General features: G+C 35.7%; 1 protein-coding gene across 1 annotated transcript in view; it reads right to left on the minus strand.

Moving 5' to 3' along the window:
* LOC131032574 (O-fucosyltransferase 14) overlaps nucleotides 1-20,080 on the minus strand; it is a 43,064-nt gene that overhangs the window by 16,514 nt on the left and 6,470 nt on the right. The window contains exon 2 of the mRNA XM_057963583.2: nucleotides 54-303. Within this exon, the coding sequence (XP_057819566.1) occupies nucleotides 54-303 (250 nt within the window). The remainder of the gene's footprint in view (nucleotides 1-53; nucleotides 304-20,080) is intronic.

A 20,080-nucleotide genomic window follows, 5' to 3' on the forward strand; every position in this document is an offset into this window, starting at 1 on the left:
TCCTCAGCGTACTGCACAACTAGCTATATGATAGGTATACAAGAAACACAAACCTGATCATCAGAATGAAGATGATGTCGATAAAGAAGTGCATCCCATTTTATCTTCCCATCATGACCAGGTCTTTTGACTAGTGGAATTGTCTGACCATTTGACACCATAAATGATTGTAAAAGATCAGTTTCACTTGCCGCTGCATCAGTCGAGAGATAAATCACAGGTGCATTGGACATCTGGACTTTACGAAGAATGCAAGATGCAGCCTGTGGAATTGGAAAAAAGCAACTCTCTTCTTTCGAATTACTGTCATTAAAGGCCAGCAGCAGCATGATATTAGTGATTGCTAACAAGCTTTCTGATTCCTGTTCTAAAAAATAAATAGAAAGAAACACACCCACAAGCTGACATGGACACCAACTAAACTAAGACCAATTTATTGCTAAAACTAGAAGTACACTTCAAAATACATAAAACATCAAAATATTCCTCCAACCACATAAAGTTTAATCATTTAGTTAAAACATTACTTATTCAAAAACATGACAAACACATTTGATCATACACTATTGCAAATGTAATCTGGAATTCTTATGAGAAGTAAAGATAAGAAGGCTGCAGGAAAAGTTCTAAGAATAATATGGGGTTGGGAATTGGGGACCATAGATTCTCCAAATGTATCTAAACTTTGCACCTTTTCAATGTAACCTTTTCCGACCCCCCACCACAGACCTTGTCTAATGGTCAGTAACACTGGCACAAGATAGACTTGAATTTGATTTAAGCACCAGCAAGAGGCAACTCATGTGAGTAACCTCACTAATTCTCTCTACAATGCCTTTATTGATTATTCATATACTCCCCATTTCCTATGTTTATCTGCCCTCTGTAACATGCCCACGATGAAACACTTAATTATAACACAATAGAGGCCAACTCCAAACAACAAGTATGCATTCAAAAGAACTAATTATTACACAAATAGTATTGACAATAGAAAATAGAATGTGCAGCTTACATTTACAGAAATGGCATAGCATGCATTCTAAACATATTCTGCTTATAAAACATGTTGAACACACCTCTCCAAATGCCAGTCAAACCCAGCAATCACTAGATCAAAGCCCGTATGCAATTAAAAAAATGTATTACATCATTTAACACAGGAAACATACATAATTGCCACAGGAGTGTCATACTACTATAGTGTAGAGCTAAGTCACCAAGTTCAAATCCGAATTCGAATTCAGCAACCATAAAATTCGGATGAAGTTTGGCAAGGGTAAAAATTCGGAAAAAAAAATCGGCATTAAATTCGCTTATATAATTTTTATTTTATTTTAAATATAAGTAATAAATTCACAAAATTATAATTTATTAATAATAAAGTCTAAACTAATATTATACTAAGTTGATAATAAAAATGTTTAATTATTAAATATTAATATTATAAATAAAAAAAAACTAAAATAATGTTCAGTTTAAATACATTAAATGTAAATATAAATAAAATAATATTAATTTTTTAATAATCATAAATTATTAAAATACAAAATTATGTTTTAAGAAAATTTAAACTATAGAAAAGCTTGAAAATTTAAACTATAGAAAAGATTTAAAATTTAAAACAACTATATATAAAAAACATAAAAGCTCCAGATGAAGTTGTGAGGCCATCCAAACTTTGAGCAGACTGCAACAAAAGTGTTGTCCGCCAGGGAGAAATAGCACAATCCGCAGGTTTCCATTTGACGCCAGGGAGAAGGAATAGTCAGTCATCATGGTACTGTGACTCAGCCCAATCTGCTGGTTTCCATGCGATACCATGGTGGCGTGGCCTATCGCACAAAGCATCTCTCACCCATCGTGGCCTGTCGCACAAAGAGATATGTTGTGCCCTAGCCGCAAGCACGAAGAATTGTGCTTTAAAAAAACCTAATAAAAAGTGTTCTGTACGAATTTGAGCGAATTTCATACACTTTTTAAATGTTCGCCAAATTTCGAACTTCAACCATGAAATTTGGTGAATTGTGACTAAGCTGTAGAGTCGCCATTATATCCATGATCATGATTGGAACATATTATATGCTATGGCATGGAAACATATTGAAAATACAAAATACTAATTATACAAAGGAATTCATTGGTGAAAATAACTGTCAACTAAGCATTTGACAACAACAAAAAGCCTGCATATTTAACACGTGAAATTGATGTAAGAAGTTGCCTAAAGCAAACTATTGTATAACCACAAATCAGCCCTTAACATCATAAAAAACAGACCCTTTTAATAACGCTGCAGCAGAGACTCGGGAAAATGAACTTAAATCACTGGCTCAGGTATATTTTTTTCACAGTTTCAGCATGGATGAGTACAGCTGCACAACATATACATGTGTGTGTGTGCGAGCTACTACAATCATAATTTGCAAAAAAGAAGAAATAAAAAATTGGAAACCTGGTTGATATATATATAATTTACAACCCAGAAAAAATACAGAATTGAAAACACAATCAATAGTGATAAAGATAATTGATAACTCAATATTAAATATCATACCCATATAGAAAACAATCAATAATCTTCATCTCGCTCTTCATTAAGAGCATCAAAGACATCATTTTGGTTCACTTGAACAACCAAACACAATGCCACTCCCAATAGCTCCATCTTGTGTAGGAGCCTCTTCATCCTCTAAAGTGACTATGGCAAGCCATGCATCAAATGCACCCAAGTTGGCACACTCAAGGGTTACATCCCAATTCGTCATTTGCCCATAGCCTATGATCGCTTACTCATGTGAAATGAAGCGGAATGCCATAACCAATCTTTTGTTGTTTTTTGTAGCAAACCAATTGTGCTTGACTAAGTGGATGAAGGAGTATGTAATCCAGTTTTGCTCAACCGAAGAACTTGCAACTTTTGAAATTGGAGACAAAATCAATACCACATTTGTAATTATAAACTATAAATATACAGCTACAAAAGAATATACAAAATATTAAAAAAAAACAAAAATGATTATTTGTGATAGAGTTTTGATTACAAGAACTTAAAGGAAAATCTAACTTCACCCATGGCGGTACACCATGTATGAGTGTCTTTTGTGCTTGTCTCAAAAAGCACTAAGGATATGATTCTCTAACATGTTGATGCCACCAAACTCATAACAGTATTCTGCATGTCTAGATTTGAGATGATTCTTTCAAATGCAATCTTGTACCTATCAACAACTTCAACATCTCTATGTAGTTCCACCCTCTTATAGGCAAAGAAAGCATCTTTGTGCTATAATATTTGGGAGACAAGGAAAATGCAAGGAGATAAAAGACTGTGATCATCTTGTTCTAATGATCAACAATGATTCTTTGCACCCTTTTGAGAAATACTAATGCAGGGTCATTTTCCTTATTTTCCTTCACTATTATCACGACATTTTTTTTTATCATGGAATCTATGCCATCATATATTTCTCCAAAACACAACCAATCTATGTAGCAAACCTAATCATACTCATAATAGTCTTAGTGAAACTCAAAATTTCATCCATAGAAGCCCACCAATCATCATCCAAGATCAATGATTTGACCTTTTAAGCCCTCTTCCATTTGTCTGCCTCCGCTTGCTACTAAGTTTGCTAATGACCATGGCACTCAATGCAATTTTAGAGGTGCCTATTATGACTTGGTCAACTTTTTTAACACCCACCATCTCTATTGACTCTTAAGACTTTGGGAAATGAAGTTTGCATCCTATACTTGTCCCTCACAATCAACCACCTTCAAAAACATTATGCCTTTAATGCACACTAGATGACATTAATTAAGAGCCGATTTTTACAATCTTTCTATTCATAAAAAGTAATGGTAACTCCTATTTTAGCACATGAATCCCTAATTGGTTGTAGTAATGCCCCTACAAAATGTTTTTCTTTCGACAATAAGGCAATGCACACTTTCTCATACCTACGAACTATGTAACTTGAGGGTGTTTGATTGATTGTTGTCACCATTTCCCACCAAAATAGCGATCTCACTAAGTTGAAAGGAATCCCATCGATGCAAATGCAGCACACAATGTGTTAACGTACAATGTCTCTTTGCCATTTTAAAATGCCTTATACAATTGGCCTCTTTTGCAAGAAAGTGAGTGATCATCTATTTGAAACGAGGGTGTCAAAAAGAAAGTATGGGAAACAGCCATTATTGCAAATGCCCTTGTAGGTGGCTTGCATGAGTCTTTCTTTTCTGAAGGAGAAGATCTTAATTTTGCTCACTTACAATATTACCATCTTGTTCTTTGGTATATAAGACGATTTGTTTCTTTGAAACCCTTTCATTTGGCCCTTGACAAAAGCTAATTTTGTGCCCAATCATAGTATACAGTTGAGCTTTCACTCAACCATGCAAGCTCTTATACTCATTGCGGCACTAACTACAATGCCGAAGAAAACCCTAACATTTCAATGGACTACATGTCCTTGGGCCAAAAAAACTATAACTAACAGTCATTCTTTTTGGATTCCTAACATAAGGAAATTAAAAATTTGAAGCATCAATTCAGGAAAAAAGCAAGCAATACAATTCTGCAATATGTTTTAGAGCAATATAAATGATTAACAATTCACAGAAATAACCACTAAAAATGTTTTTAAAATATTAAAAAATTAAGAAATTAATCCTCAAGACGACAAATAAAATAAGTTATTAGAAACCTTCAAGCTATGTGATCTAAACACAGCTAAACACAGCTATGTTTGTTGTAGCAATTCAATTGACATTAATTAGAAAAGAAAATGAATCATATGCAAACCATACACATAAGATACAAGTATCCATGTGGGAAACCCTTTGAAAAAAAATACCCACAAAAGAGATTTACAATTGTATTAATCTGAAACACACTCCAAATACAATTAGTCTCTTTACACCTTTCTAACTCTACAAACAACAATGTAAAACCTCTGAAATCATGCTTGACAATATTACACACCTTCAAGTAACAATGTATCATCAATCTATTCCATTTACACAACAGACAAGGAAAAACACTGAGCCTTCCTTCGATTCCCAACCGTCTCAATATTTTAAACATTCATGGAATACCATGTTGGTTGAAAATTTTGTACTCTTGGGGAAATATACAAAATTGTGGTTTCAACCACAACGTGTGAGTAAAACTCTCCTAATTAAGGGAAGGCCCCCCCTATCTAACTACAACTTTGAAAATAAAATAGGATGGGATAGCAATCTTTCTTCTTCTTTCAAGAAAGATAATATCCTTTTCTCTTCACAAAAAAGGATAGCGATTTGATATAAACAGCAGTAACCACTTTCAAAATGAAATAAGAGAAAGGAAATGAAGTTTCCTGAAAGCTCAAAGACTTCCGTCACTTCCTTTGGGACGGGACTGTTGATTGTAACTAGGTAGAATGCGGATTCCAATTACCTTAAGGCGACATTAGAATCTGCCAAGGGCTGGGCCCTTCTCTTCTCACATGCTACTCTTAGGGCTGGGCCCTTCTCATCCCACACGCCACTCTTAGGGCTGGGCCCTATACATCTCGCATTCCTTAATACCACGCTACGTGCAAGATAACATGCTTACATGAATAGGGCCGACCCTATCTAATAAAGGGTTTTGGTTAAAGTGATACAAATAAATTAAAGGTTATTAATTCATCATAAGCCGACTTGATTAGGAGTGGTTGCTCTCCTATAAATAAGTCATATACCTCTCACAATATTATTCATGTAGTCTGCAAGCAAATGCGAAATATATCCTCCTTGTGCAGTGAACTCCCTTACAAGCAATAGGTCACAGCAAACTACATATATGTGCAGATCTAAGTGGTGCTCACAACGAATTCCATATATGTGCAGATCCAATTAGTGATCACAGCGAACTTAATGAATGAACAGCAGATCCAATTAGTGATCACAGCGACCCAAATGAACAGCAAATCTAATTGGTGATTACGAATTCCATGAATCTCCATTGAAGGCTCAAGCAAAGGACTGCAACTAGTTGAAAGGTGCATACACAGCAAGACAAGTTAGAAGGACTGTAAAACATGATCACTGTCAACGAACTAGCTGTGTAGTCTTCCATACCATCTTCCTTGTGACTGCAACTTCTATACTCCAGATAAGTGTGTAATTGTCAATTGAATCTAAAACCATAATCAAATCTGAGGATCTTTTCTGGCTGGGTTTTTCCTCCTAGGAGGTTTTCCCAGGGTAACTTTGTCTTGTCTCTTTTGCATTCATTTCTTATCATGCTCAAATCTGAAAACCTAATTAACCTAGTTGGAAACAAATTCTGATTTTCTGAGTATCATCTAATCTGAAAGTGCTAAAATTAACATGGTATCAAAGCTATAGGCTAGATCAACTTTCAATTTTCAGAATTAGTACTCCTTTATTTCCAGATTGTTGTCTCATTCACAGGTCAGGCTAATGAGGCGGGAAGTTGAAGATAGGCTTGATGGAAATATCAGAGATAGGTTCGTACTAACCAGCAATCAGATTTAATCATGTAATATCAGTCTCTTGTCCTTTCCTTCTTTGGTGACATGTTTGTAAATATAAGGATCTCTCAAAGACGACTTTGATAACAATAAAAACATTAAATGCTAAATGAACGAATCTTCTATTTTAGTTCTTGTTAAACCAAATATTATAAGAGGATGCTTGGTTAATTAAGATTGTTGTTAAGGGCTTATTATTTTTTGGTTGCAACTTTGTGTAGTGGTTAAGATCTAATTTAAATAAGAGTTGCAAATCTGATTGTGAAAGGGTGTGTCTCTTGCCAAAGAACATACATGATGAGGAGGTGTGACCTCTCCCTCATATTGAGAGACATAAAGGAAAGAAATCAAAGCATCCAGTGATATCACCTCGGATTGGATCGGATCATAACTATTTTTAAATTACAGGTAGTAACATCTTTGTTCTAGGTGGTATGCATGGGTATGTGCTTAGTGCATGCTTAATATATGATACCTAATAATGATCTTATGCAGAATTTAATAATAATATTAATATGGACTGCAAAATGTATGACAGTTGTACTTAATTTCATATATATTCATAATACATGACAAGTTAGTATACTTACAGCCTAATACTTGTTACTACCGTCAGTATTTAAGAAAGTTGAGAATGGAGTTGTTTCCAAAGAGGGGCAGTCTAAATCCAATCAATAGGATGATTCCCAAGATAGGGTAAGGATCAGCGTCCCGTAAACCTTGAAGGTATGATCCCAAGATAGTGTAAGGGCTTGGAACTGTAAACCTTGAGGGAGCCTATTGAATCTTGGTCTCTGAGCGCTTTGGTAACATAGCCATCCCCTTCTTTCCTAGAACTGAAGTGGTAACGTAGGTTGTCACCTGCATTAAGAATTATGGATGATAAAATTTCTCTAGTATGGTAAATGAACAATTTACTTGTCAATAATTGATAAATTAATTGAAGTCATAAGTATTTTGAAATAGATTAAATTATGGTTAAAACAGACCTAAACCTAGTAAGGGAAATTTTGTGTACGTGCATGTCTGTGACCTGATCAATTAAATACTAAAATTAAATATGGAAGTATGCCCACGTTAAATATCTAGTGCTTAATTGTTCCAATGAGTGAGATCAAAACAAAAAAAAGAAAAGTTGAACTTCATATATTTGTAAAGACATTGCGAACTTGAATATTTCCTCTCTGTTTTGAACTTCGTTTAATTTGTGTGTGCCTTTATCTATGTGCGTAAGGGAAAATAAGCCAGTTACATAAGTATCGTTGCTAATTGAGTAAATGAAGTATTCATTAATGCCATAAATAAGTGAGTTAGGAATTTATTATTCAAATGCTTGTATTTGCTGTTGGATATCTAGAGGTTGATCTGAAATCCTTTATCAAAATTATTTTATTATATACTGTAGCTTACTAATTGCTATTGTCTCATAGAAGTATAGGCTCTCACTATCATTGCTTGGTTAGTATCTTCATTGGTAAGTATACTTCTTGTAAACACTCTATCAGTACTTCCTCACCTATGATCTGATTGAGTTTTTTGACTATCAATTGAATGATTCTATAATAGTTACATAAAACTGACTTTTCAGTTGAGTATTTACTATCATGAAGTGTGAAGTATGGTGATGTACAAGTTTTCAAGGTTATGTGTTACAGGCTGGCTCTTTTAATTTGTGTCATATAAGTATTGTCTCAGCATTCTATGGATCATTGGTTATACTGTTAAAAGAACGCATCTAATTTATCATGAATGTTGTGATCCTCACCTAAGGTCATTTTTATATAACCTCATATAGGAGGTGATGTATGTCGAGAAGCAAGGCCTTACTGACATCAGAAATCCATAAGCTTGGATTGATGTGACTTCAAAGGAAGCTTTGAAGTAAGGCATAAAGATCTTCTCACTCAATAAGAAGAAATTCGAGGATATGTCCTGATCATAATTGCCCCATAGGTCCAATTCATAAAAGGTGAAGTTGGCATTTCTCATCCTTGTTTATGAATAATTATGATCTATGATGCTTGGCTATCAGTCTGATATTGAGGATTAAGAGGGAGCCCTACGACTTTCAATAAAACTCTTGGTATGAAAGAGTATTTGATAAGCCTAGGGTTTTTGTAAAGATTCTAACCTGTTCCTTAAAGTATTTGAAATGTTAATTCTGATGATCAAACTCTGACATAAAGATAGTCTCATGATTTAATATAAGAAAGAATTAGCTCAGAATTGAGATAGAAGATCTAAACCTAAAATGCATTACTTCTAAGTTAGAAGTGTGGCAAGGATCTAATGAAATTATTCTAAGTCAAGTTTTCTATTGTTGTGTTAGAATTATGGATTATAAACTTATATGGAAACTAACTTGAAAAAGTTGAGTATGTCTGCAACCAACTATGACCTTGCAGATTTATCTGAATAGAGGCAGGTTGATTGGCGAGTGCTTTAGCTAAGCATATTGTTGCAAGCAAGCATATTTTGATGTTTGCAAGACACAATTGATTATGGGCTGAAGCTGCTTAGGTTCGGATTGGTCAAGAATTGTTACGGACAAGGAAAACACTTCAAGCATTCACCCACTGCGATCTCTTGGACCTACAGGGACAGTCCTCAGCTGCATTAAGTAATATTGTAGCTAAATACATTGTTGCAAGTGTTGCATCAAGAGAAGCAATGTGGTTTCTCAAAATTCTTGTTATGCTGTTTTGATTTATTATCAAAATTGTATAGTGATACCTAACAATTCAGTGTTTTATGGCAGGACAATCCTGTGTTGCAGATGTTCTCACCAAGTCTCTTGAAGCTTGAGATAGATTTGGAGCTATGGAGAAAACAGCCTTGGTTGAGAGGGAGTCTCAACCTCTGTGATACATTGTGTTGTATCAACCACCCTCTGCGGGCAATGTAAGGTGGTATTGTAAACTTCTCAGGGAGAAGTGTAATTAGTAACCATCCTCTGCGGGCAATGTAAGATGGTATTGTAAATGCTAAACCATCCTCTGCGGGCAATGTAAGAATGTATTGTAAATGCTAAAGCATCCTCTGCGAGCAATATAAGATGGTATTGTAATCTTCTCAAGGAGAAGTGTAACTGGTAACCATCCTCTGCGGGCAATGTAAGATGGTATTGTAATCTTCTCAGAGAGAAGTATAATTGTTAACCATCCTCTGCAGGCAATGTAAGATGGTAGAAAAGATCCTCTCCACCCTCTGCGGGCAATGTAAGGTGGATCCAGTCTATGCTTGTGTGCGAGCTGGAAGATTATGTTATGTAGTTCCATTCTATGCTTGTGTGCAAGATGGAAGACTAAAATATTTCGATTATGTTTATTCCATTCTTTGCTTGTGTGCAAGATGGAGGACTATGTTTTCATTCCATGCTTATGGAGAGCAATGATTATGTATCTCCACTCTATGCTTGGGTGCAAGATGGAAGATTATGATGTTACATTCTTCTTTGGGAGAAGATTGGGGTAAAGACAATATATGATGGATATATGCGATTGATGGCATGGAAAGACTCCATGATGTGCATGAATAATTGTGTATGTATTCATGACTTGCAAGTGTGCATCCACTCTCCACGGGCAATACAAGATGGATACTATGGGCTACTATTGTGGCTACTTGTTGTGATCCTCTCTCAGGGATATTTGAAGTTGACAGCTAAGTTCAAATTACAATTTAAACATTGTATGTATTACTTAGGGTTGGGCCCTAATCTTGTAACCAGGTTGTAAGATTATCTTTCTCCCTAGTTAAGAGGGAGTGTTGATTGTAACTAGGTAGAATGCGGATTCCAATTGCCTTAAGGCAACATTGGAATCCACCAAGGGCTGGGCCCTTCTCCTCTCACACGCTACTCTTAGGGCTGGGCCCTTCTCATCCCACACGCCACTCTTAGGGCTGGGCCCTATACATCTCGCATTCCTTAATACCACGCTACGTGCAAGATAACATGCTTACATGAATAGGGCCGACCCTATCTAATAAAGGGTTTCGGTTAAAGTGATACAAATAAATTAAAGGTTATTAATTCATCATAAGCCGACTTGATTAGGAGTGGTTGCTCTCCTATAAATAAGTCATATACCTCTCACAATATTATTCATGTAGTCTGCAAGCAAATGCGAAATATATCCTCCTTGTGCAGCGAACTCCCTTACAAGCAGTAGGTCACAGCAAACTACATATATGTGCAGATCTAAGTGGTGCTCACAGCAAATTCCATATATGTGCAGATCCAATTAGTGATCACAGCGAACTTAATGAATGAACAGCAGATCCAATTAGTGATCACAGCGAACCAAATGAACAGCAAATCTAATTGGTGATTACGAATTCCATGAATCTCCATTGAAGGCTCAAGCAAAGGACTGCAACTAGTTGAAAGGTGCATACACAGCAAGACAAGTTAGAAGGACTGTAAAACATGATCACTGTCAACGAACTAGTTGTGTAGTCTTCCATACCATCTTCCTTGTGACTGCAACTTCTATACTCCAGATAAGTGTGTAATTGTCAATTGAATCTAAAACCATAATCAGATCTGAGGATCTTTTCTGGCTGGGTTTTTCCTCCTAGGAGGTTTTCCCAGGGTAACTTTGTCTTGTCTCTTTTGCATTCATTTCTTATCATGCTTAAATCTGAAAACCTAATTAACCTAGTTGGAAACAAATTCTGATTTTCTGAGTATCGTCTAATCTGAAAGTGCTAAAATTAACAGGGACAACAATATCAAGCTCAAAGACTTGATTATGTGAAGTCCTATCTACCCTTTTTTATACTAATGCTATCTAAAACAAATTATAACAGCTCAAAGACTGCAATATCTTATTCTTTTCTACTTAAAACAATGGGAAGTAGTATAAGCTCAAAGACTCACAGCTATTTCTCACAAAATCTACTCCTAAATTCTCCTAAGAACAAGTGAAAGCACAAAGACTTACAACTTCTTTCAACAAAATATTTACTTTAATCTATATTAACCTCAACTACTTGCAACACAAAGACTGCAAATCAGATGTGATTAAGCTCTTTAAGAAACACTTGCAAGAAAGATAATATAGAACATAAACTCAAGTATGTAGCACAAAGACTCAAAGCTTGAGCAATTTTCTTCTATTCCTTTCAATCTTGAATTTACACATGAAAGCTCAAAGACTTCTTTGTTGTAAATTTGGCAAAGTTTTTGCTTGCTTTCCAAAAGATAAATATTACAATAGACCCCTCAAGTATTTATAGAAGAGGAGCCTTGAGAAAAAGGTGGGAGGATCCTAACTAACTTGAGAGATTCTCTCAACCACCAAGACTTATTCAATAACTAACTAAGACTTCAATAACTAACTAAGACTTGGAACTACAGTCCTAATTGAACACTACTTGTAGTTGCTTTACATGTAATTACAAAAGTGCAAGTAATAAGTTAACTTGCAATTACAAAGTTATTTTTTTACATGTAACTTGTCGAAACGAAATTACAAATGCATAACTAAAACTATTTCATGTGTCTAAAGACACGACTCTAACTGCATCATCCTTTGTCTGTGATGATCTTCATGTTGCTTTAGGATGCTAGAACTTGAAGTATTCTGGATTGGTAAAGATATCTTGAACCGGAACGGGAACGGGAACTTGCATCCTTATCTTCTTGCTTGGGGTAGTACTAGCTTTTCAAGAGGGAAAGGGCTGCCTTCCTCTTTTCATGTCATGACCATCTTTGTCTTGAAAGCATTCCATGCTCTCAACCATGAATTGTTGTTGTATCTCTTATTTGTATCATCCTCCATTCTTGAAATCTTCTTGCAAAATAAGGCCCATGCCTTAATCCATTGATTTGGTAGATCGTGTGTGCAAACCAAACTGACAAGGGAAGGGATAAATTGATGCAAAAATGGGCTCACAAGTGAATTTCGGGTTTTGGAAGTTGCATTACATGTGTGGGAAAAACAAGAGCATTAACTTGCAATTGTGGGGAACAAACATGCAACTTCATATGTGTAATGGGTAACTACAAGTTTGCACTTGTAATTGGACCTTTAAAACTCACTTTCAAGTGTTTTTTGAGTGCATTTTGGACCAATTTCGGGTTTTGGATGGCTAACTGCAGGTAGACTTTAAATGGGGAAAATGAATGAAGGTGTGAAATGAGTGGATGAAAAGGTATGTACGGATGATGGAAATGAATATGAGTGAAAATGAAAAGATTTTGGGAAGATCGTCTTCAAGAAAACGGGAAGAACTTTCAACATGTAATCCGGTTCTAAAAACCCGATTTTGAAAGAATGGGTATTTTCCAATTTAGAAACTTGTAGTTTCACCAAAAGATGATTAAAATATTCCAGCCAAAGGGGAAGATCAATTATTTTCATCCTACTTGTAATCGGGATTTAAAATCCCGAATACAAGTAAAGAGGGAAAATGGGGAAGAACAATGCAATTCACAAATTGCTATCAAAGGGGAAAATCTCTCTCACAAAAACCGATTTTAGGAAAGAGCAAAACAAAACTATCAACTATCATGAAGAGAAAGAATCTTTTATAGAAAAAAGAAGAAGATTCAAACCCTAGCCACGTTTTTTTTAAAATGCCATATGTATCAAAACGCCCATTAAAAGCATGAAGAATCGGTCAAGTAAAGCACCCAACCTCCGCGCCTAGGCAAGACAAGCCAAAATGATTTAGGAAAGACAAGATTCGTGGCACTTGAATAAGGCAAATCGTGGCATTTTTCAAAAACGTTTTTGCTGTTAAAACCCCATAAAACCAAAGATAATGTCTTCCAAATGGCATGAAGAGAGTTGGAAAATGCATGAAAATAGCAAGGAATCCAAAACGCCTTCCTCCTCCTTGAATTTCTCCACAAAAATCATTGGAAATCTTCAACAAAATCCTCAAATATTGTTGGTCGGGTTTTTGGGAAAGAACAAGAAGTTTAAAATTGCATGCAATAAGGAAAATCGGGTTTTTGAGAGCAAACAACAAGTTTAAAATGTTACTTTTCTCTCAACAAGGCAAAATCGGGTTTTAAAAATCCAATTGCAAGTTTAAAATTTCACTTTTTCCATCAACAAGGCAAAATCGGGTTTTAAAAATGCAATTAGAAGTTTAAAATTCCCCAACTTGCACTTTATGGAGAAAATCGGGTTTTTTGGGCAAAATAGCAAGTTTAAAATGTCACTTTATTTCAATTCTAGGCAAAATCGGGTTTTGGAGAGAGATGTGCAAGTTACAAATTACTTGTAAAGGGAAAATAAAATCCGTACAACAAGTTTTAATAACTTGCACATCTGTAATAGAGGTTTAAAATCCCTATTACAAGCAAAAGACATTAAAGTAGGGGTTTTAGAAAAGAATTACAAGTTTACTTGTAACTTATCCAAAAAATCCCTATTTTAACTCAAAAAGCCAAAAAGCATCAAGGGGGAAATAAAAAGTAAGTTACAAGTTCTTTTTTCAATAAAGTGCACTTGTAATTAGATAAAAATTTCCCTACAAAGACCAAAACAAAGGAAATCATTAAAACTTGCAATTCAAGGAAATTTTCCACCTGCAGTCAGGGAGAAAAAACCCGAAATTGAAGGAAAGACATAGCAAACGAATCCAGAATGCGACGAAATTCGAAACATGGTTCGAGGATGGACTGAGGATTAAACCAGTCTAAGAATTAGTCAAAATTTTGCCTCGGGAAGCGTGCCATAGAGTAAAATTTTTATTTTTTCGCAAAAAATTCATGCAATGGTCCTTCATTTTTGAAAACAAAAATGAGGACAACATACCAACAGTCGCAAAACAATATCATGACCATAACATGACATTAGCGTATTGCACATCATCTCAAATGGAACTTCCCCTAATAGATAACCATCTCAAGTGATTAGATACCACTGCACATACTTGGTAAAAGGATGTGGACCAAAACACACTTGAGCATGATAATGTCTTCCTACACAACAACCAAAACCAAACCATGGCTTGATGTGGCATTGACAAACTTCCTAATTATTTGTCATACGTGTGGTGCCTCTAAAATCTAATACATATACATGTCCTGAATTGTCACAGCATGCACTCTAGCACTGCCAAAAGTGTACCTACATTGCTTTACATGCTCCAACAACTTACTCAATTCATGATGCAGTAACAAGTTCATCAAACATCTTGCAATCCTTATCATGGAAAAACTAAACTATAACATACCTCATGCCATGCGACAAGATCTAACTCTACAACATTCTTACTAAATAGGCTTCTGAACCCTTATACTAGTTTGCAATCAAACACTTCAACAAGATCTTGAACAATTCAAATTTATTCTCTCACCTAGAAATTCTCTACAAGTGAATAGCACAGAAAAGTGCCAACACTATCCCACTCAATATTTACAACAGTTACGACACTATCCAACTCAATAAAAACCACAAGAAAGTTTGTGGAGTTCACCAAAAAGATAATTCATGCATGGGAAAGGGATAAACACATTACATCCCTACACCACAAAAAACTAGTAATAATCACAAGTTTTTTCAAAGAATCAGCAACATTCACCTAAGTGTCAATTTTCTCCATCTTAACTTTCCTTGGCTCTACCATCTCCCTACCAAATGATATTGCACATCAACATGTTAATCCAAGAGTGTTAAATGAGATTCGTAGCCAAGAAAAAATTGCACTCTAACCATCACAATTCATGTTTAATCCTAGAGTGTTAAACAAGAATCATAGCCAAAAAAAATGCACTCTAACCATCACAAGTCATGTTTAATCCAAGAGTGCTAAACAAGATTCATAGCCGAAAAAATTGCACTCTAACCATCACAATTCAACACTATATGACTCTTAAACCAAGTGTTCCATAATGACATATCCCCCCTAGAACCTCTCATTTTCATGACATAGATGACATAGGGACATCACGAAAACGTCTCCCTATGACCCCCCCCTGCAAAAACAAGCAAGGAGAACTCTCCAAGACGCTTCCCTCAAAGAGTGGACATTTCTAGGATGTACCCCTTGACGACAATGTTGGATCTCTCAAACATCCCTAAAAATGTTATTCATCTCAACAATATCTATATCCTGATAACAACTTTGGTGTGTATCAAAGCTTTAAATGAACAAACAACACAATGTCATATACAAATAGTTGACCTAGAAGAAAGAAAGAATACATACATATAGAAAATTACAATAGTTTTTATTGATTTTGTTTCCTAAGATTCATGTTGTCTTATCTTAGCTTTAGGATGTTGTCCAAATATTTGAAAAAGATTCAAGATTGACAACATTCCTCTCTTCAAATACGTAGCTCTCATCATTTAGACAAGTCCAATACTCTAGCTTCATCATTAGTTCTTTAAAGAATGAAGATTTTGTTAGAAATAGTGAGGACTTTGTGTTGGAGAAAAGTTGAAATCATAGTGATAAAATTATGAAATATGGTCTACACCATGAACGTTTGTGTGGTTTTGAAGGCCTTAATTTGGGCTTGGTGGTGGGGACTTTAACCCCCAACCAAACCTTGTACAACAATAGGGAATACACCAAGAGTGATACCCTAAACCTCACCAGGGGTACTACCCCCATGGGGGTCACTACCCCTCAGCTCCATTGAGAGCTCTACCCCCAAACCCCCATTTTGGCAATCTATATTTGCATTGTCAATCACCATGCCCCCATTGTCCCCAAATGTAGACTCTTGGTCCCCCATTCCCTAGTTGAAACTCCATGGAACTATGCTTAAGAACTATATCATCACAAAGTCTTTGTAGCCACATTGCTTCTTTGCAAGCATATGTCGAAGCCACATACTCCAAATACTCGATAAAGCAATTGTCTACTATTTCCAGACAAAGTAAACACATAACCACTAATTGGTCTCCAACCATCTAGATCTCCAATCCAATCAAAATCAATAAATGCCTTTATATTAGACACCTTGCCAACATCATTAATACCATAACAACAAAAACAATAATCTAGAGTTCCTCTCAAATACTTAAAAACTCTTTCCACTTGAACCTAGTATTCTCTACCAAGATTTAACATGAAGCTACTAAGAAGTCCCATTTCTAGTGCAATGTTTGCCCTAATAAAGGCCATATGTATGCTTCCTACAAATATTGCATATGGTACATTGTACATGCCCTTCAAAGCCTCCACAAACTTAATACACTATTCCAAACTCAATTTAGTACCTACCAATAAAGGTATATTTACAAGTTTGCTATCATCTATTCCAAATCTCCAAAAATTAATTTCAAGATATTTCCTCCAGTTCAACCACAATTCCATGTTATCCTTATCTCTTTGAACCTTTGTACCAAGTATGAACCTTACCAACCCCCAATTCCTTCATATCAAACCTCCTAGACAACTAAGCCTTGAGTTCTTTAATTAATGTCTAGTTGTTTCCAATGACTAGTATATCACCATCATGTTCGTAGGTACACACAATGATCAACATTACTCCTAGGAATACTTAATTCTAACACGTATGTATCAAACTTTTGATGCCACTTACACAATGAATACTTCAACCCATGCAAAGAAATTTTCAATTTACAAACCAATCTTCTTTTCCCTTCACCTTGAATTCTTCAAGCAGACTCATAGAGACTTCCTCCTCTAAATCTCTATGCAAGAATGAAATCTTGACATCCATTTGTTGTACTTCAAAATCACATGTTGCAACAACAAATAATAATGCTCAAATGGAATTTAACTTAACTACAAGAAAAAAAGGTTTTGCCTAAGTCTATTTACTCAATTTAGGAATAGCCTTTTGCCATCAATCTTGTATTGCACCTTTCAAGCATACCATTTGTGCTGAACTTCTTAAACACTCCCTTGTAGCCAATAGACTTCCATCAAGAAGATCAACCAAGTCCCAAGTCTTCATTACTCACTCCTCTTTCATAGCATTTCTCCAAGTCTTTCTTTCCTTAGAAGAGAGGGTTTGTATTGTAGATTTTGATTCATCAGTAGTACAAGTAGAGCAAAAACACGACAAAAATTTGGTGGACTATACATGTCAGGTAATTTCCACTACCTTGTAGACCTTCTCATAGTTACAATTGGTGATCGTACCACATCCAATGTTTATTCTTATTCAAAATATGCACTTGATATTCCTTGTTCCTCTCCATTCACATTGTTTTGTTCTGTGCTATTTTGTAACCAAAATGTATCATTTGGCTATCATTTACCCTTAGGTGTTCCTCCCAAGATTAAAACTCTAAATTCCCTAAATATGATATTTCTTGAGTAGAGAAACTTTAGTGTCACCAAACTCCAAAGCTTATAGTCTTTCACATTTTCACCATTGCCTATTGAGTATAGTCTTGAGTAAGAAACTTTATTGGAGTCATGTGATATGATGCACTTGAGTCAATCAACCAAGAATTATCACCAATGAAGTTAGCAAAAATAAAGGCATCAATACTACACTCATCATTTTCTAAGATTTATCAAAGAAAATTGCATTCCTTTATATGACCTCTCCTACCACAATTCAAACAATTTACATTATATTTGATAGCAGATTTAAACTTGCCCTTTTCCTTTGGCCTTCTTGACTCCAACCTTCTTACACCTTCTATCCTTTGTCCGACCCCTTACAACCACAACATCATTGAAGGAATCATCCATGGACTTTCTCTTCATTTCTTCACTTAAAGACACCTAGAATGTCTTCCAGTTTTGGTGGAGAATAGTTACCATTGATTGCCACAATCAGATTATCATGTGAATGAGGTAAAGAACAAAGTAATATCATGCCCTTATCATCTTCTTCTAATTTGACTGCAATTGGTATTAACAGACTCAAATTATATTGAAAGCATCGAGATGATCATTTACAAAGTCTCTCTCTTTTGTCTTCAAAGAGTACAACTTTCTTTTCAAGAGCAATTTACTGACCAAACTCCTGGACTAACATAGGGTTCCTATCTTCTTCAATAATATATATGCAATTGGTTCATTAATCAATTCAAAATCTGATAGTCCTTATGGCTTTCTTATCCAACTTATTCTAGGCCTCAATAGACATACCTCTAGATTTCACAGAAGACAATACCATTATCCACTTATCCAATTTGTTCCAGTCCTCATCAAACATACTTATAGGTTTCACCAAAGAAAATGCCGTTGTCCATTTATCCAATTTATTCTAGTCCTCATCAAATATACTTGTAGGTTTCACCTAAGAAGATACCAGTGTTCACTGATCTCTCTCCCCCAAATGGACTTCTACTTTCAACTTCTATAACTCAAATTTTGAGCATTGAATCCCTAAATTTCAGATCTATATGTGATAGCCATTATTCTAACAACACGTGCTCTGTATTCTCAAAAAATCCTTTAGAAGTTCCCACTATAACTAATTATATACATTTAACACCCAACCCTTATGCAAAGGTTTACCACCGAACACATAAGGCTTCCACACCAAATGGCATGGCCTTGTTGGGTTTATAAAAGAAATTTTAAAAATCAATATGACCTCCTAATTTGAGATAATTAGTCCCTCTCTAATTCCAGATTGTGATCTTGAAGGTTTTGATTGTTTTATTTTATTGAGATTAGTACCAGAAGTTAAAGGGCTCCATACCCAAAAAAGTTTGGAAAGATACCAACACGCATGTGGTATTTACTTGACACAGAGTCAATAAAGAAGATAGGCATGCACAGAATGCAAACAAAGAATTGAAAACCAATTTCAAAATCCCTCCAACAATCTAAGCCATCAGATATAAGGCTAGCAGAACAGCTATTGACAACTAACATGTTGAGACAGGGACCAGCTAGGACTCGAACCTAGGACCTTCCATACACTGCTGGAATGCTCTACCACTGAGCTACTGGCCCCTCTTGGACCAGTCCATTGTCGCTCCGGGTGTGGCTTATTTCCAACACCAACACCCCCCCTTAAGCCACACCTCTCGTGTGCTTGGGGCTCCTAGCCTGGACCTGGCTCTGATACCATGTTGAGACAGGGACCAGCTAGGACTCGAACCTAGGACCTTCCATACGCTGCTGGAGTGCTCTACCACTGAGCTACTGGCCCCTCTTGGACCAGTCCATCGTCGGTCCGGGTGTGGCTTATTTCCAACACCAACATAACATTCTTTCTGTTTTTATATCAACTGTTTGCAGAACAATCATTTAGCATCCAGATCAACATCGAAGGCTGTCACAAAATATTATATCTTTCAATCTCTCTCTCCTCCTTTTCACATGATGAACAAAGAACTGGAAACTGACACTTTCTCATATAATGAAGCTTTTCGTTTATAATTCTACATAAACTTTATACATTTAATTAATAATAACAAATTCAAAAGCTCAAACAAACTGCCTAATTCTTAATTTTCTTTTCTTTGTTTCAAAATCCCGAAGAGCTGCACCCCGTAATTCAAAGATAGTGCCACATATGAAATGAGCAAAGTTTTGGTTTGTGAAAGGCCAGTGTGCAGTCTTCAAAGAATTCTATCTAGGTTAGCGAAATCAAAAAATCCAAGAATGGCCCTTCCTAAAGGTGGATTATCCATGTCATC

The sequence above is a fragment of the Cryptomeria japonica genome, chromosome 2 (genome assembly GCF_030272615.1).
Source record: "Cryptomeria japonica chromosome 2, Sugi_1.0, whole genome shotgun sequence".
Taxonomy (NCBI): domain Eukaryota; kingdom Viridiplantae; phylum Streptophyta; class Pinopsida; order Cupressales; family Cupressaceae; genus Cryptomeria; species Cryptomeria japonica.